At 37.2% G+C, this 16,934-nt stretch overlaps 2 protein-coding genes and 1 non-coding gene across 5 annotated transcripts; 1 reads left to right on the top strand and 2 right to left on the bottom strand.

Moving 5' to 3' along the window:
• The first annotated feature begins 2,258 nt into the window (after nt 1-2,258).
• LOC131014832 (ABC transporter G family member 24-like) lies at nt 2,259-7,683 on the top strand. Of its 3 annotated transcripts, none has more exons than XM_057942944.1 (14): nt 2,259-2,585; nt 2,698-2,774; nt 2,956-3,228; nt 3,752-3,815; nt 4,019-4,165; nt 4,260-4,294; nt 4,380-4,453; nt 4,541-5,349; nt 5,432-5,728; nt 5,808-6,284; nt 6,367-6,515; nt 6,596-6,885; nt 6,968-7,101; nt 7,287-7,683. In XM_057942944.1, exons 1-14 carry the CDS (start codon nt 2,368-2,370, stop codon nt 7,441-7,443), a joined length of 3,201 nt encoding a protein of 1,066 aa, XP_057798927.1. In that variant the 5' UTR covers nt 2,259-2,367; the 3' UTR covers nt 7,444-7,683. The 3 variants fall into 3 exon arrangements, with proteins under 3 accessions (XP_057798927.1, XP_057798928.1, XP_057798929.1); XM_057942945.1 differs by having other exon boundaries at nt 2,277-2,585; nt 6,367-6,464; XM_057942946.1 differs by lacking the exons at nt 2,259-2,585; nt 2,698-2,774; nt 3,752-3,815 and having other exon boundaries at nt 2,965-3,228.
• Nucleotides 7,684-7,724: 41 nt separating this feature from the next.
• On the bottom strand, nt 7,725-11,260 carry LOC131014833 (ATPase GET3B-like). The gene is made up of 12 exons (XM_057942947.1): nt 10,958-11,260; nt 10,335-10,546; nt 10,171-10,233; nt 9,948-10,058; nt 9,681-9,755; nt 9,535-9,603; nt 9,395-9,460; nt 9,182-9,256; nt 9,004-9,102; nt 8,774-8,908; nt 8,427-8,591; nt 7,725-8,170 (listed from the first exon to the last, which is right to left on the bottom strand). The coding sequence occupies exons 1-11, from the start codon at nt 11,148-11,150 to the stop codon at nt 8,454-8,456; spliced, it is 1,236 nt and encodes a 411-aa protein (XP_057798930.1). The 5' UTR covers nt 11,151-11,260; the 3' UTR covers nt 7,725-8,170; nt 8,427-8,453.
• Nucleotides 11,261-12,097: 837 nt separating this feature from the next.
• Nucleotides 12,098-12,200, bottom strand: LOC131019219 (U6 spliceosomal RNA). The gene has a single exon (XR_009100140.1). It is a non-coding gene; the product is annotated as a U6 spliceosomal RNA (small nuclear RNA).
• Nucleotides 12,201-16,934: the final 4,734 nt, after the last annotated feature.

Raw genomic sequence — 16,934 nt, forward strand, 5'->3', positions numbered from 1 at the left:
TCCACACGAAAGCAAATTGAAGCAGTCATCTATTTATAAACAAAACGAAAAAAATGAATGTATCTATCTTGATATGCATGCTTGGTCCGATAAATGAAACTATTATTTTCCTTTGACTATATGAAAAAGACTTACGCAACTAACGAATTACAAGTTCATTTTTAACTTTTGAAATAGATCTTGTTGATGTGTCTTTTTCATTGTTAAACGATAGCTTCATATCTATGTATAATTAATATATACATTTATCTATATAAAAATGATACGTAGTATATTTTTTTGTTTTCACTAAAAAATTGTGAAATATCGATATTTTAAGTTAAGACAACACCAAATCGAGAGGCTAGCTAGCTCCTACAATAAAACAAAGATATATTTGAGGAAATCATGAATAGTAGCCATGAACAATTTGAAGAATTCTGATGATAAGGCTCTTGATCATGTCTATGCTCTATTGGTTTACCAATATTATATACACCTAATAATAAGTCAATACACGGTAAGGTAAAGATATATATTGGTCCAAGTCTCTAATTTATGCTTCTTCTTGTTGTTGTTGGATTTTTTTTGTATGTGTATGTATATATATTTTATGATACCAAATATTCGTTTAATTTAAATAATAATCAATATATGATTTAGATTTCAGTTTCGAGTTGAACTACGTTTGATCAATTCTTGACGTTACAAGTAGATAGACTTGCTATATATTTTAGGGTTAATTATATAGTTTATATAGCAACGATCACCTACCCACCGTGGGCATGCATAACGTGCCCACTATGATGTGGCAATTGTAATTATAGTAAGATAATTTTAATTAGAGTAAGATTTATATAGCTTGAATTTCAGCTTATAATCTCAGTTCTGATTCATTTTTATATATCTGGAATTTTGAAAAATTATTTACTTATGGCCACAATAACATGGAATGTGGGGCAATAATTATTTTTTGTTGAAATTATACTAAAACGACGACCAATCGCCATGAAACCCGAGCCTAACATATCAACACAGTAGCTAGCTCATTGTTATCGGACCATCGGTAAAGTTGGTGTAATTGCACTAACTTTCAAGCGCGATTACAATCACACTGGTAGTTCGATGACAACGAGGTACCTACCATTGAAAATTTCATTTAGTGTAGACTACATATTGCTCTAGTTTCATGATGATTAATCAAAGTGATTGTCACTATAAAAATAATATTGATCATTGTTTGATGTATAATAATTTTGGCAAAAAAATAATTTTTGCCATAAATTCTAAGTGATTGTGATTATAATCAAATAATTTCTCAAAATTTTGAATATATAAAAAATAAATTAAAATTAAAATTATAAATGGAAATTCACTGAAAATTCAGGTTGTGAGCTATATAACTAATCATATAGAGTATTTCTTGAAGTATTGAAAAAGACAAATCAGTTATAAGTAAAAACCGTGCGTGGTCATATTGTTCAACTTGGGGTGCGTTAAAATTAGTGAGATTCGAAATCGATTACAAACTTATTCCCCTAGCTAGATCATCCCAAAAGTTTTTTTTATTTTATTTTTTTAGTTTTTTAATTATGGATCATCCCAAAAGTTAATTATATTAATTAGGGATATTGATATGTAAATACATAAATTGAACCCGAACCTTAATAATTTGTTATGATTTTATCACGAAATTAAATTCATTTCAAAATCAATCAAGCTAAAAAAAACCTTACATGCACGCGCTGTTTGAAAACTTATAGATTTTAATGTTTTGTTGATTACATTAATTATATTATGATTAATTGATCCTATAATTTATCCAATTATAAATTTATTGATATTTACTACTTCATTTTCTAAATTTTTTTATTCATTTAAATTTATGATATATTTATGTTCTATAATGAATATAAATTTTAATTATAATAATTCTCTAAATATATATTGTGTTTATTTTTTACTTCATAAGATGTTACAATGCTAGATTCTCTATAATTTGATGTCCGCCGTTTGTTAGTAATTTTATTATACACAACTATAATATTTATAATATCTTAATTCTAATGAGTTTATAAAGTCAAAAATTCTAATGAGTTTATTGTACAAATATAATATTGATATGCGTACAAATACAATTCATATTTTTTGAAAAAAAAAAAAAAACTCACCGCAGTTTCGCCCAGTCAACTGCCATGCAATTCTAAAAAAAAAAAACTTCCATATGTTATATATATGCATACATATATATAATTCCTCTCTTGTTATTTCTTATCAATAATTCAATTTATCCTTCTTCCCCACCTCACCCAGGAAGAGAGAGAGAGAATTGAGAAGAGATATGTTGATGAAGTGGCAGTAATTAATATAGACATCGAATTAGAGTAAATGGAGTGGGTAAAAAAGGTGGGGTTTTTGGTGTTGATGCAAATATTGTTAGTGCAGTGCCAACAGGATTTTGGAAATGGAATCAACGCCACTCAGCTCGACGATCCAACGGTCATGAAGCACTTCACGGAGTTAGTCTACCGCCGTCTCTCCGCCGTCACCTCCGATCTCATAAATACTCAGATTGCTCACAAAGCCACCTTCTGTATTACAGACCCGTATATATACATAACTCTCTCTCTCTCTCTCTCTCTCTCTCTTATATATATGTGATCAGTCAGCTAGCTAGCTCTGAGAAGTTGCAGATTAATTGTGGTTAATCAATGGCAGGGAAGTGGAGTGGAATAAATCTTTTAATTACTCTTCTAATTTGGATTTCTTGTCCAAATGCATTGCGGAAACTCAAGGTAAAGTCTGCTCATCAGTTTTTGTTTTTCTTATTACTAGTAATAAAAATGATATATGGTGTTAAAAATGTCACATTTAAATAGTAAGAAAATGATTATCTTTTTTTAATCGAAAAAAATGAATGTTGTTAGATTAAAAATGGGGTAAAGCGTTTTTGATTTTGTATGTGTTGAAATACAGGAGATTTGGCGCAAAGATTGTGTACAGCAGCAGAGCTGAAATTTTATTTCACGAATTTCATTGCTAGCACGAAATCTGCGTCTTCTTTCCTGAAGCCAAATATAAACTGTAATTTAACGAGATGGGTTTCGGGCTGTGAGCCCGGATGGGCTTGCAGTTCGGGCCTCACTCAGCCCGATTTCACAAACGCGCAACAAATACCAGCCCGAACTTCTGCATGCCAATCTTGCTGCGAGGGTTTCTTCTGCCCTCAGGGCCTCACATGCATGATACGTAAGTGCATTTATTTATTTCTTCAAAAACCAAAATATCTATTTAATTTGATTCCTCTTCTTACAAATTTACCCACGCGTGCATTTAATGGATTAAAGATTCAAGATATAAGTGTGTATTTTTTTTATATCTTACTTAACTATTATGACTTGCATTGAATCTATTTGTTTCAATGCATTGTCATTGGATTATTTAATTGTTTTCTTATACTTCTAGGTTTTTCGTTTTCTTTTTTTCATTTTTTGTTTTTCTAATAATAATAATATTATGTTCTACGCCAATCAAAATTAGGAATCACAAGATATATTACAATATCAAACGAAAAACCAAATGCTTGTATGATTGAAGTGATACAATAACGAACATGATTCTCAAATATAATAATATATATTACATACACATTTACTGAATTTAGGAGGCATATTTGTATTTTGTGCACAAGGAAGGCAAATAATTAGTTGGTTTTCTAAATTGTACATATATGTGGTACACAATAGACTAAGGATGCTTGTGCTATTTGTAGCTTGTCCATTGGGTTCCTACTGCCCTCGAGCAACGCTCAATGCCTCCACTGGATTATGTGACCCGTAAGTCGTTGTGTGATGCATTATCTGTTCTCTTCCATATTCTTAAGTAGTTTATACATTTTGTATTGATGCATATCTTATGTGATCCATTTTGGAGGAGCTAATTCATTGTTTTATGTATTATACCATTACAAATATGATTTTTGAGATCCAATTAATGTTAAGTAGCTTATCCATTATGTTGAATGAATGTTGTTGTGCAGATATATGTACCAGCTACCTCCAGGACATTCGAATCATACGTGTGGAGGAGCTAATATTTGGGCAGATGTTAGCAGAAGCGCGTCCATGTTCTGTTCAGCCGGATCCTATTGTCCAACCAACACACAGGAAATCTCTTGCGCTAGCAGGTCTTCAACCATTATACTTAACTCTATCATCGTCACATTTCTTGAGTTTCTTTCTTTCATTTGAGTGATAGTTTCTTGTCTTTCAACACCTCAGGCATTACTGCCTAATGGGATCTACTTCTGAGAAACGTGAGCCTTACTTTCAACACAAACTACTGGTGTCTTAATTCTTGGATGAAAAGTAAAGCTGCTTAAATAGATAGTTATTGCGCAGGATGCTACAGGCTGACATCGTGTGATCCCAGCTCACCTAGGCAGAATATAAGCCAATATGGAGTGATGTTGATTGTGAGTTTCATTATTTCTGTCCCTACCTACTAGCTTCTACAAAAATATATATGTTGTGCTTGGAGATGATACTGTTATTGATTACAGGTTGGCATTAGTGTCATTCTGTTCATCTTCTACAATTGCTATGAGAAAGTCATCACAATCAGGGAAAGGAGGCGTGCTAGATCAAGGGAGACTGCAGTGAAAAGCGTCAAGGAGAATGCTCGAGCACAGGCACGCTGGCTAGTTGCAAAGGACGCTATTAGGAGGAGGGTGCTTGAGATGTCCCATTCATTTTCACGTGCTGTATCTGGACGAAGGGAGATAGAAGCCACTGATCTTCCAACACACGAGATTAAAGAGTATGGTGATAGTTTTGAAGGCATGGATTCAGAGACTGGAGACAAGGATGAGACTGGAGACAAGGATAAGACGAAGAAGGTGAAGGCGAAGCATATCAGGACGGATACTCAGATGTTCAAGTATGTGTATTCTCAGCTGGAGAAGGAGAAAGCTCAAGAGCAGCACAAGGAAGATGCTGCTACCTTGTCTGGAGTGATTTCAATGGCTATGGATGCTGGGGTGAGAAGAAGGCCTGCTATTGAGATTGCTTTCAGAGACCTCACAGTGACGTTGAAGCATAAAAAGAGGTGTCTTTTGAGGTTTATCAACGGGGAAATCCTGCCCGGTAGGATAACTGCTCTCATGGGGCCATCTGGGGCAGGAAAAACAACCTTGCTTTCAGCACTGGCTGGGAAAACAGTTGGATGCTCCATAACTGGCTTGGTTCTCATAAACAGCAAGGTGGAGTCGATAGCCTCGTACAAAAAGATCGTTGGCTTCGTGCCACAGGATGATGTTGTGCATGGGAATTTAACAGTGGAAGAGAATATATGGTTCAGTGCCAATTGCAGGTAAGAAATGTGACAGTGGCATTAGTCATTTTTTTCTGAATTGACGCTAAAAAATGGGTTATTCTCTGCATATTGTGTGTAGGCTTTCAGCTGGTTTACCTAAAGCAGGCAAAGTACTTGTTGTTGAGAGAGTCATCGAGTCCCTCGGGCTGCAGCCAGTGCGAAACTCCTTGGTTGGCACTGTGGAGAAACGAGGCATCTCCGGTGGGCAGAGGAAGCGCGTAAATGTGGGGTTGGAGCTAGTAATGGAACCTTCACTCTTGTTCCTAGACGAACCAACCTCCGGATTGGACAGCTCGTCTTCTCAGCTCCTTCTCAGAGCACTCAAACGAGAAGCGCTTGAAGGCGTTAACATTTGCATGGTTGTCCACCAACCAAGGTAAACTTTAGCAAGCTAAGCATAGTTTGTTTTAAGATTTCAAGAGGTGAATCATGAAGTATCCTTTTGTTTTTTGCAGCTATTCCTTGTTCAATATGTTTGATGACTTGATACTTCTAGCTAAGGGGGGACTCACTGCCTACCACGGGGCGGTTAGGGATGTCGAGGATTACTTTGCAAACCTCGGTATCAGTGTCCCGGACCATATCAATCCACCAGACTACTTCATAGATGTTTTGGAAGGAATGGTGAAGCCTCACACTAGCTCAGCTGTAACTTATGAAGACCTTCCTCTCAGATGGATGCTCCACAAAGGCTACCCCGTTCCACCCGACATGCAAAGGACTGCTTCAGCGGCTGGTGTGCCTGCAAGAAATCAAGAAAATCAGAGCATTGATCAGCAGCATCTGTCTTTCTGTGGGGAGCTGTGGCAGAATCTGAAATATAGAGTTGAAGCACGGTGTGATGTTGTACGGAACAACTTCCTCATGATGAATGACTTGTCTAGGAGAAGAACTCCCTGCATTCTTGTGCAATATCGATACTTTGTTGGAAGGTAGAACCACAACCATAATCATATAATTTCAAGTTTTGATCCTAACCAGTAGCTTATTATCATCTTTCATACCTTGGCTCAGGATAGCTAAGCAACGCCTTCGAGAAGCTAGAATTCAAGCCATAGACTTCCTCATATTGCTGCTTGCTGGTGCCTGTTTGGGGCTGCTTGCTAAATCAGGTGATGAAAGCTTTGGCGCGCCAGGTTATACCTACACTGTTATAGCTACTTGTAAGTTTAGAAACACAGATCAGCATTCAAGTGTATTCTCAAGCTGTTTCTTATTGCTTATACTCATCTTTTCTGCTCAGCTCTATTGAGCAAGATCGCGGCACTGAGAACGTTCTCTCTGGACAAGCTGGAGTACAGGAGGGAACGGGCTTCGGGCATCAGCAGCCTTGCACATTTTGTGGCCAAAGACACAATAGACCATTTCAATACACTGATCAAGCCATTGGTGTACCTCTCCATGTTTTACTTCTTCAGCAATCCAAGATCGACGTTCTTGGACAACTACATCGTCTTGCTTTGCCTCATCTACTGTGTAACGGGGATAGCTTACACGCTGGCTATCTTCCTCGAACCGGGTCCATCTCAGCTGGTGATGATCATCACTCTCACTCAACAATGCTACTTTTATTCCACTTCAATATGTTCATGATTTTAGCCTATCAAATTTGTAGTGCTCTGTGCTTCTACCTGTAGTTCTCACTCTGCTCTCCACTCAACCCAAAGACAGCAAATTTATCAAGATTTTCACAAGATTGTGTTATCCAAGTTGGGCTTTAGAAGCATTCATTGTCTCAAATGCTAAGAGGTACTTCAAAAATCACCTTAAATCATCATGATTTAACATACTGCTCTCAGCTGCTTCATAATATAGAAAATGTAGTACTCACTAGTCTTCTAGACTCTTCTAGATGCGCTTTCGCACGTCTGCATAACCCGTGCAGAGATATGGCCATTTTGGCATCTGATAAGCCATAACTTTGCTACTTGCAGCTACCACGGTGTATGGCTCATACAGAGGTGTGGTGCACTTCTCATAACTGGCTATAATGTCAATGACTGGAATCTTTGCATAACCCTTCTCATGGCTACAGGCGCAGCTTGTCGCGCATTAGCTTTCATCGGTATGTTAGCTTTGCAGAAGAAGTGAGTTCAAGAATCTTGCACTTGGCAATGGTAGGAGTTTGTAAAATTTAGTTGATTTTGGAGTGCCTGGTCAGCATCCTGGCTAACAAATTGTGATGTTAAGTAGCTTAGATCACAAAATCTCACACAAATTCATACAATCTGATAACAGCTTTGATCCAAATTCTTACACATTCTTTCCTGTTTATATAAAAGAAAATTATACTTGAAGATGACAATATGCCAATCCCAATTTTATTTTCCAGCTCTCTTCTCACACTTTCCTTGCTGTTGAGTCATATTCAATAGCACAAAGAAAATATTTCCTCAAAATTTGTGCTCAATATACATGTTACATATACTTAATCTCATCACAAAATAATGGCAATCCTTAAAACGCCAAAAATAAGATAGCTCCATATTGCATTACACCGTTCAACAAAAGAATTCAAAGGAGCGAATACATAGACTAGGAGCGATGTATAAGCGTGCCGAGTTCAATGGTAACTATATGTCGTTTCTTCGCCCTTTCCATGAACTTTTGTGTGAACAACGGAGCTCCTGTAAGCAACACGAAGCCAAGTTCATATAGCTTGTGAATTGTGGACTACCACTTGGAAGGCTCATATGTTTCTGCAGACTGTGTAAAGATGTGAAAATTGGCACTGTGATGGATGATATTCTGAAGCCTAGCACGAACGACTGAGTCAAAGTTGAAAAGGAATACTTTGAGATTGTTGCTGCCCGAAGACCTGCATTGAACTAATATGAGAGAGAGAGAGAGAGGTATATTTTAAACTAAGGTATCATGATTCATCAAGGTACAAAATTCACAGCATTTGTTTTTATTTGGAGTTTCTGATGTTATCAATTCCACCTTAAAGCATATTTATAAACTTCTATTGAAGTAAAATGAATATGCTAGGTTTCCTGGAAGTGACTTAATTGTCGAGTACAGCCAGGAATAGAGATGCAAACAGAAGATCAATATAAGTTAACGAAGATTACCTGATATCTTCCATAATCAAACATGTTTTATTTCCAAACCATTTCCCCTAAAAACTGAAGCGCGGGTACACCCCTGATTTCAACATCAACAAGAGGTGCCTGGATCATGACCAGGCTGGAGAGCTCCGGATCGCTCTGGATCATATTGAGAGCACGTGTTTGATCCTGAAGCATAGATTTAATATTCGTCACAGGTAAATGAAACTTATGCTTCACATCTAAAGTTATTTGTCATTGTCACCATGACAAATGTATCATGTGTATTGAATTAAAAAAGGACAGAATGGGATACCAAGCACTACGGACTAGTTTTTGGTTCGGGAGAGATGCGATGGCTATGTTATTACCTTCCTCTTTATTGCACAGAACTTGCAGTCAGAGGCAGAAACGGGAAGAATTTGGTTAACAACTAGTCTCTTCACAGGAACGCTTTCTTTCTTTAACGATGCACTTAATCTTGATGATTCATTGATTGCCATCACCTGATAGATAAGAATTTTTCGAATTATGAACTTGAAAAGCATCAGACCTTCATTGTATTCTAACAAACATAATTCCAAGATTAACATGCCATTACCGTAGGAATTGTTACTATTACAAACTCTGTAGAGTTCGTGTCACGGAAAAGCTCTCTCACTTTTATCATTCGCTCCCTTAGTTTCTGTAACTTGTCAGCCTACAAGACAATTAATGAAGTCGTGGACCCAGTGAAACAGGAAATTATATTTGCAAGCATAAATGATAATTAAGCTTACACTATCTTGCCGATTTTCTTCCTGGCCAAATACAGATTTTATGGCTGAAGTAGCCGAAGCAATCTTCTGTCTTAACTGCAAAAGGTATTGTCAAGCAAAAGGTGAGGATTGAAAAATAAGTATGGCGAGGTAGCTTTGAATCACTTTACATTATCTTATCTTTCCTGAATGAATATCTAATTTTATACTTAGGATTCCATCTTGAAATTTTACCTTCAATATCTTCCCAATGGATGCATCTAAGAAGTCTGGCAATGACAAAAGTCGCAGAGTATGGCCCTGCAGAAACAGCTCGTCAGCACAACCAAACTTCGAGTATCTAGCTAAATAAAAATAAGTTGCAGTCTCCTCACAGTGGGGGCGGTATCAAACACTATCCGCGTGAACATGTTGTATTCTTGTGATTCGAGAAATTGAATAACCTGGCAAATATTCTAGAAGTCAGTAAATGGAGCCTATAACATGGAAGCAAGAATTAATAACTCAACATCTGACATGCCTTTGAAATTGCAATAGCTTCATCTAATCCCGGTGGAGGTGTATCCAGAAGCTCCCCAAGCTTTAGTTCCCCAAGCTACAGTCATACGGAATCCGAAAATATGTTATAGAGAGGCCAATGATGAGGTAAGGACTTCATTTTCTCAAGCAACAAGAACATTTAAGTACTCCAAACCAATTACTCGCATATAGTGAAATGATGGCATGAACATATGGAAACAAATAATGGAGCAAAAATGATAGTATTTGGGTCATGAACAAGGTTTACCTGATCTGCAATTAACCCCAGACCCATTCCATCCATGAAATCTTTGACCCCACTCCCACCATTGCTCTTGCTGGCACTTCGAAATTCTTCCCTTGCTTGTTCAGGGTTTATCTGTCCCAGCAACTCATTCAATTTTTTTCCACTTTGGACAACAAGATATGGTCTTTTGATTAGGTTAACAGAATAAGACCATGATTCATAGACAAAACACTTCTCCACTCACCTCAAGGGCAAACAACGGAGAGATGGGACCTTCAACGGGCACCAACCTCCCCCCAGTTAAATCCTGAACCAGAAGCAAAACAAAGTAACAGCTATAACGACAAATTCTTGAAATTGTTCCACGAAATATACAATATAAAAGCGAAGGTATACATATATTTAAACCTGGGCAAAGGAGTCACTTAAAGAATGAGCAGGATCAGTTGAAACCACTAGAGTTGGATGACCATTATTTGCAAACTTAACAGCAAGTGATGCAGCACAACTAGTCTTTCCGACTCCCCCCTTTCCACCGAGCATGTAGTACTTGCGCTGAGTTCCGGAGACCATTTCATCAAAGCCAGCAACAGATTCTGTTGGAACACTCACTGAATTCACTGCCAAAAGATATGACAATAGCATCATTGTTGCTAGCCAACCAAAGAGATAATTTTTTGTGCATATATCGTAATCAATGTGCAGTATTGCAAACAGAACCCAAGGACCAGGTTTTGCTATTTCAAAATCTAAGCTAAGTTGTTTAGTGGCATCATTATATTTTTATCTTTATTTTTTGTTCCAACCCTTTTGTAGCAATATCATGAATATCAAGAAACTAACTGCTTCAGGAAGTGAGAATCAATTCTTATACGATTTTTGAACTAATCTTTGAAATGAAGGGCGCAGGAGCTATCAAAAAATCAAACCGAAATACTAATAAATTCATCAATCAACGAAATAAAGAACTCATTATACAAAGTGCCGATTAATCCACACGGCAATTAAAACAAAATTGAGCTAATACATACCTTGAAATCTTTTTCTGGGCAATTTCCGGGTGACAGAAAGAGACAAAAAATTGGAGCTAAAACTTGACTTGGATTTCAAAGAAGGGGCGAAATCCTGTCTGAGTGAGTGAAGACAATGATAATTATCACCCATAATCGCCATAGGCTTAAAACCAGTAAAATTAGTAGCAAAGGATGAAGAAGAGGACGCCATTGGAGCGAATTTGCAGAGAGAGAGAGATTGGGGGAGAGAGCGAAACAAGAATGGTTGATTATTAACTCGAGTACGTAACCAGAGCACCTCTTCGCAATGCTCGGATATAAAAATGAATGTTTTTGTTCCATTGAATACTACTCCCTCCGTCCACGAAAGACCTTCCTATCTTTCTTTTTTGGGACGTCCATAAAAAAAATTTCTACTTATTTTTAAACTATACCCCACAATTTATAATTACTCTTACTTTTCACTTTTCACAACTCCCAATATTAATTATACTAACACATTTTCACCACTCTCAATACAAACTCCCAATACACTCAACTGCCTTTTATTCACTCTCAATACACTCAATAATATTTTTTCTTAAAACTCGTGTCACTTCCTCCTAAGAAGTTCTTTCATGGATGGAGGGAGTATTATTTTTCATTAGTTCGAATATTTATCTAGTATACAACTAAAAAGCTATAGTAATTTTTTTACCATAAAAAATACTATATAATTTTGAATTTAAAATTAATTTGAATGATAATTTTGTAAATTAGAAAAAAAAATTAAAATCATAATTTATGCAAAACTCAAATTAATACATTAACAAAATCAATTGTCAATATATCATACTCCCATTATTTTAGAAAATACTATCGAAATTTTAGAAAAAGCTTGCCATTATTTTTTTTAGGGACCACCACTAATATTTCATTTACATACTTCCATGTAAATATATTTAAAAAGCCAAAATTTATGAAATATAAAATGGATAATTTTTTATAGATTTATCAGATAGTTTGAAATATAAAAAATTATATGAGTACTTGCTATCGAAATTTAAAAGTTAATAATTTTAGATTCTTTATACGAATAATTTATGTCAACTAAAGAAGGAAATGAGAAATTGAGAATAATTAGAATTGAAAGGAAAATTCAGGCAAAATGGGTGAAAAAAAAATTTGGACCATTTCTCGATTTATGCGTGTCATCCTTGCGCAGGGGCCATGCTAATCTTCTCTGTATCGTTCCAATTTTATCGGATGTCCCCGAAGGGACGCTGTATAATGTCAATTTTCAAGATATAAACATGAAACTGTTTTCCTGCACAAACGATGTGGGACAAAAATAAGCTCTTATAGGTTTGGGCCTTGTGAATTGGATCGAATAGTTATAAATGGGCCGTATTTATCATCTGGATTCATCACGTAAAGAATGGAACAATCATAATCCAATATGAGTTAAAACTAAAGTAATCTCCAATTACTAATTCCAACTTAACAGAAAAGGAGAAAATATGAATTGAGCGCATGAGGCCGTGCTTTTTGACTGAAAAAAGGTAGCGCATTTGGCCGTGCCTTTTTGACTGAAAATGGCCTCCGCCGCCGTGCCTTTTTGACTGGAGAGTTGATCTGGGCGGAAGGGCGTTTCAGCCAGAGACTATACCGCTGCTCGCCTCCGCCGCCGTGCCCTTCGCGGTGCGCCCGAGCAGTCCGATCTCCCTTTAACCGCCGACCGGTCCTTCCCCACCGCCACCCGGTATTCGCCCCCTCCGCCTCCGACGTCTCCCAAACGAGTCACACGACTCTATGTACTAGCTGCAAACTGGGTCGAAAATCGTGGCCATCCCGGGCGGTCTCCACGGCCTCGGACCTCCATCGATGCAAGCAGCAAACAGCAGCAGTGGGTGACCTCGCCTTGCCTTCCCCATCGCCTCCTTCCACCTTGGCGACTCCGCAGCAGCAGTTTCAACTCCGCCACGCTGAGCTACGGCAACCGGCAGGCCCGGCGTTGCTCGTAGGCCCGGCGTCTCCCGCCACGCTGAGCTACGGCAACCTACCATGAGCCCTCCGGTTAGGTCCCATGGCGCTTCGCCGGACCGGTCAGGTCTCAACCTCCCCCCTATCTCCAACAACTTCGGCTGTGATTCAGGAAACCGGCATCCCTTCCGTGACATAGAACCTTCAACTCACGAACAACGCTTCCTTGCTAATGACGCCAGGTCCTCTCCGGGGGTCACGTCGGGTGTCGCCGCCGGCGGAGTCACAAACCTGCCGGCTGATTCCTTGCCTCCGCTTACTGCTGGGGGAAAGGATCTGATCTCTGCCCACGAACAGAGTATTCTAGCCACTGTCGATGCCAGATCCTCTACGGGGGTGCAACCGACGACACTAGACACTCATTTCTCTCCTGGAAATAACGATTCTCATGCTGCTGCGACAAAGACTTGCTGTCCTGGTGGCTCCGACGCGAAGGGGGATTTTCTCCCGGATAATCAATGTGGTTCTTACGCGGGTGCGGTTGCTCCCCGCCTTTTGTCATGGCTTTACTTTTTCTTTGCCTTCTGAATTTTGCAAGAAACGGTTTGAGGAATTTCGATACGCAATTATTGGAAAACTGTTATTGGAAAAAGGTGATACGCCTCGTCCTACCGCTGAACTTAAGCAGGAACTACAATCGATATGGAAGATTTCCTCAGAGTGGAAGTTGATCCCAATGTGTAAGGGCTTTTATATCTTGAAGTTTGATACAATGGAGGATAAGAACATTATTAAGGATCGAAAGCTCTGGAAGTTGTCGAAGGGATCCCTTCGTTTGAGGGAGTGGGTGAAAGGGTTTAATCCCTATAAGGAAGTTTCTTCGTTGAGCCAAGTTTGGGTTAGAATATATAATCTTCCTGTGGAGTTTTGGCATCCTGAAGTTATCACAGCTATTGGCAACGTCGTTGGCACTTCTATTAAAATTGATGGGGCGTCTGCCTATGCCGATGTTGGGCATTATGTTCGGCTGCTTGTCGAAGTTGATTTATCTCTTCCGCTGCAAGAGTCGATGCAAGTTCAAGGAGATGATATGGCTTATCAAGTAGAATTCTATTATGAGAAATTACCTCTTTACTGTACACATTGCAGGATCACTGGCCATTGTGTTGATAAATGCAATAAGAAACAACCTCGAGTGGAGATCACAGATCAGGTTAAGGTGAATTCGGAAAAGGAAAAGGTGATAACTAAGGGAGATAACCAAACTGATCCAGGGAGTCGCAAGAAATCAGCAGAGGTTCTCAAAAGACCGGTGCCGGAGGGGCCTCAATGGCAGGTGGTTCCGGCTTCGGGACATACTCAGCAGGAGAAGCAGCAACTTTCCCCGCGAACTCAGGATAAAAATCGGTTTGCGCTACTCTCAGAGGAGGCGGCAGATGGCTCACAATCTCAGCAAGAGACCGAGCAGCAGCAGGCTGCTACTTTGACGGAGCAACAGCAGTTCACGCCGAGGGGACCGGTGTTGGTTGTGGGTTCTCCGGCTTTGAGGGAAATTTCTCCTACTAAAGCCAATTGTTTTAACGTTCTTGCTATTGAGGATTCAAGTCATGGGATCGATGCGGCTACGATGAATGCCCCAGATTTTTTGGGCATCTCTAACCATGCTTCCCAAGTGGTACTCGAGAAACCGTCTGGGGCAGTGTCTCCCACACATGTTGTGCCTAATTCTAGTAGTGGCATAACAACTGCTATTACGACTTCAGCATCTCAGGATGAGCCTTGCATCGTTCGCACCCCTGAGTCTGGTGCTTCAATCGTCCCTCTGCATGATGACTCGACTCATGCAACTGGCGGACAGCAACCTTCTTCACCTGTGGGCTCGGGGAGGAGTGATATGCCTCTGGATCAGGTTCGCCCAGCCTCAGACACAACAGTCGCGCTCACTGAAGCTCCTACGGGCAAGCGAGGCAGAGGGCGTCCTAAGGGCGCTACCAAGCAAGTCGGGAAAGGGGGGGTTTCTGATACCTCTTTAAAGCACAGGTTATGACATCCTGCTATTCCAGGCTCCAATTTTAGTAGACCTTCGGATATTTCGATCTTCCAGAGTAAGATCCAAGAAGCCACGGCCAAAGGTCTTCCTCAACGTTGGGGGGACATCATAGATTCTGATATTCATACGGTCTCTTCTCAACGTTGGGGGGACATCATGGATTCTTATATTCATACGGATGATGCTGCTCTTGACTTTTGATTGTCATGGGGTTCCTGCTCTGGAGCTCCTGCACATTTCTTGACTCTTTTTTCCTCTCACGATGTTTTTCCCTCTGGGTCCTCGCCGTTATAGTTTCGTAGCCCGTTAGTTTGCGTCTGTTGTGCCTTTAACGGGTTTTCTTTGTTATTTTTGTTTTTCTTTTTCTCAATAAAATTTCAATTCAGCAGCAGAAAATGAGAAAATACATTTATATATCCTTACAAAAATAAAATAATACGTACGTCATAAGCTACCTACTTTAAACTACGAATATTATATAAGTATATACATAAATAATTTATATTTATGTTGATAATAGTTTAGAATATAGTATTATATTGACAATAGTTTTGCATTATTTTTACAAAAACCCGATTAGGAATATATATGAGTGTATCCCAATTCCCAAACATATGATTTGAACGAGCTAAAGTAGCGATACCAAAAATGTTACAATCTTTATCTTTATATATATAAAAAGCAAAGTAAATGTAATTTAATTCAATTACAAGGGTGTAATTGGAATTTAGGGGAAAAAATTGCTTTATCCACTTTCTAATAGAAAACCGCCGGAAATATGAATTGAAAAAAAAAAACTGCCGCTAAGTTTAATGTCACCATTATTGTTCTTCCTTTTTTTCCTCATTTCATAGATAAAGAACATTTTTTTCTATTTATATTAAATTATATTTTGGATAAAGTATGAAGTATATATATTGATGAAAGGTTATGAAATTACCTTTAATTTGATATATACTATGTAAAAATTGAATTTACAATGAATAAGTTATTATAATTTAAAATCTTAACATATTAAATAATTTATATTTGAGTATATTTTATAATTTGGAACTGCATTTTAGTGTACTCAATCAACAGAAAATTAAATTTCCATTTATGCATGAAATGAAGTAGGATAATTTTATGCTTTTTAACTCTTTTTTTTAGTATTAATTACTCCCTCTGTTCACGAAAAAGTGTCCTACTTACCCCTTTTTTTTGTCCACGAAAAAGTGCCATGTTTACCTTTTTGTACATTCATACCCTTTACTTTTCAATTTATTTACAACTTATGTCATTAATAAATCCACACTTTTATTTAATCTATGCAATTAACCCACACAATTAACTCACTAATTAAAACTACGAAACCAACTCCCCCACGCCTAATCAATCCCATTTATTTATTTATTTTCTTAATTTTTAGTTTTTTTATTTATTTTCTTAATTTTCAGTTTATTTATTTATTTATTTTCTGAATTTCAAGTTTATTTATTTATTTATTTTTGAATTTTTAGTTTATTTATTTCCAGTTTATTTATTTATTTCCAGTTTATTTATTTATTTTCTGAATTTTCAGTTTATTTATTTATTTATTTATTTCCAGTTTATTTATTTTCCATTTTATTTATATATTTATTTTCTGAATTTTCAGTTTATTTATTTATTTATTTTCTGAATTTCAAGTTTATTTATTTATTTATTTATTTTTGAATTTTCAGTTTATTTATTTCCAGTTTATTTACTTATTTATTTATTTATTTCCAGTTTATTTATTTATTTATTTTCTGAATTTTCAGTTTATTTATTTATTTATTTTCTGAATTTCAAGTTTATTTATTTTTGAATTTTCAGTTTATTTATTTATTTATTTATTTTCGAATTTTCAGTTTATTTATTTTCCAGTTATTTATTTTTTTTTCTGAATTTTCAGTTAATTTATTTCCAGTTTATTTATTTATTTATTTATTTCCATTTTATTTATTTATTTTCTGAATTTCA

Source organism: Salvia miltiorrhiza, chromosome 3 (assembly GCF_028751815.1).
Source record: "Salvia miltiorrhiza cultivar Shanhuang (shh) chromosome 3, IMPLAD_Smil_shh, whole genome shotgun sequence".
Taxonomy (NCBI): domain Eukaryota; kingdom Viridiplantae; phylum Streptophyta; class Magnoliopsida; order Lamiales; family Lamiaceae; genus Salvia; species Salvia miltiorrhiza.

Coding starts and splice junctions, on each gene's coding strand:
- LOC131014832 (XM_057942944.1), top strand. CDS start 2,368: ATGGAGTGGGTAAAAAAGGTGGGGTTTTTGGTGTTGATGCAAATATTG. Junction 6,886..6,967: donor AACCGGGTCCATCTCAGCTG/GTGATGATCATC, acceptor TCAAATTTGTAG/TGCTCTGTGCTTCTACCTGT. Junction 7,102..7,286: donor ATTGTCTCAAATGCTAAGAG/GTACTTCAAAAA, acceptor TGCTACTTGCAG/CTACCACGGTGTATGGCTCA.
- LOC131014833 (XM_057942947.1), bottom strand. CDS start 11,150: ATGGCGTCCTCTTCTTCATCCTTTGCTACTAATTTTACTGGTTTTAAG. Junction 10,059..10,170: donor CTCCGTTGTTTGCCCTTGAG/GTGAGTGGAGAA, acceptor TTGCTGGGACAG/ATAAACCCTGAACAAGCAAG. Junction 8,592..8,773: donor TCTGTGCAATAAAGAGGAAG/GTAATAACATAG, acceptor TCTATGCTTCAG/GATCAAACACGTGCTCTCAA.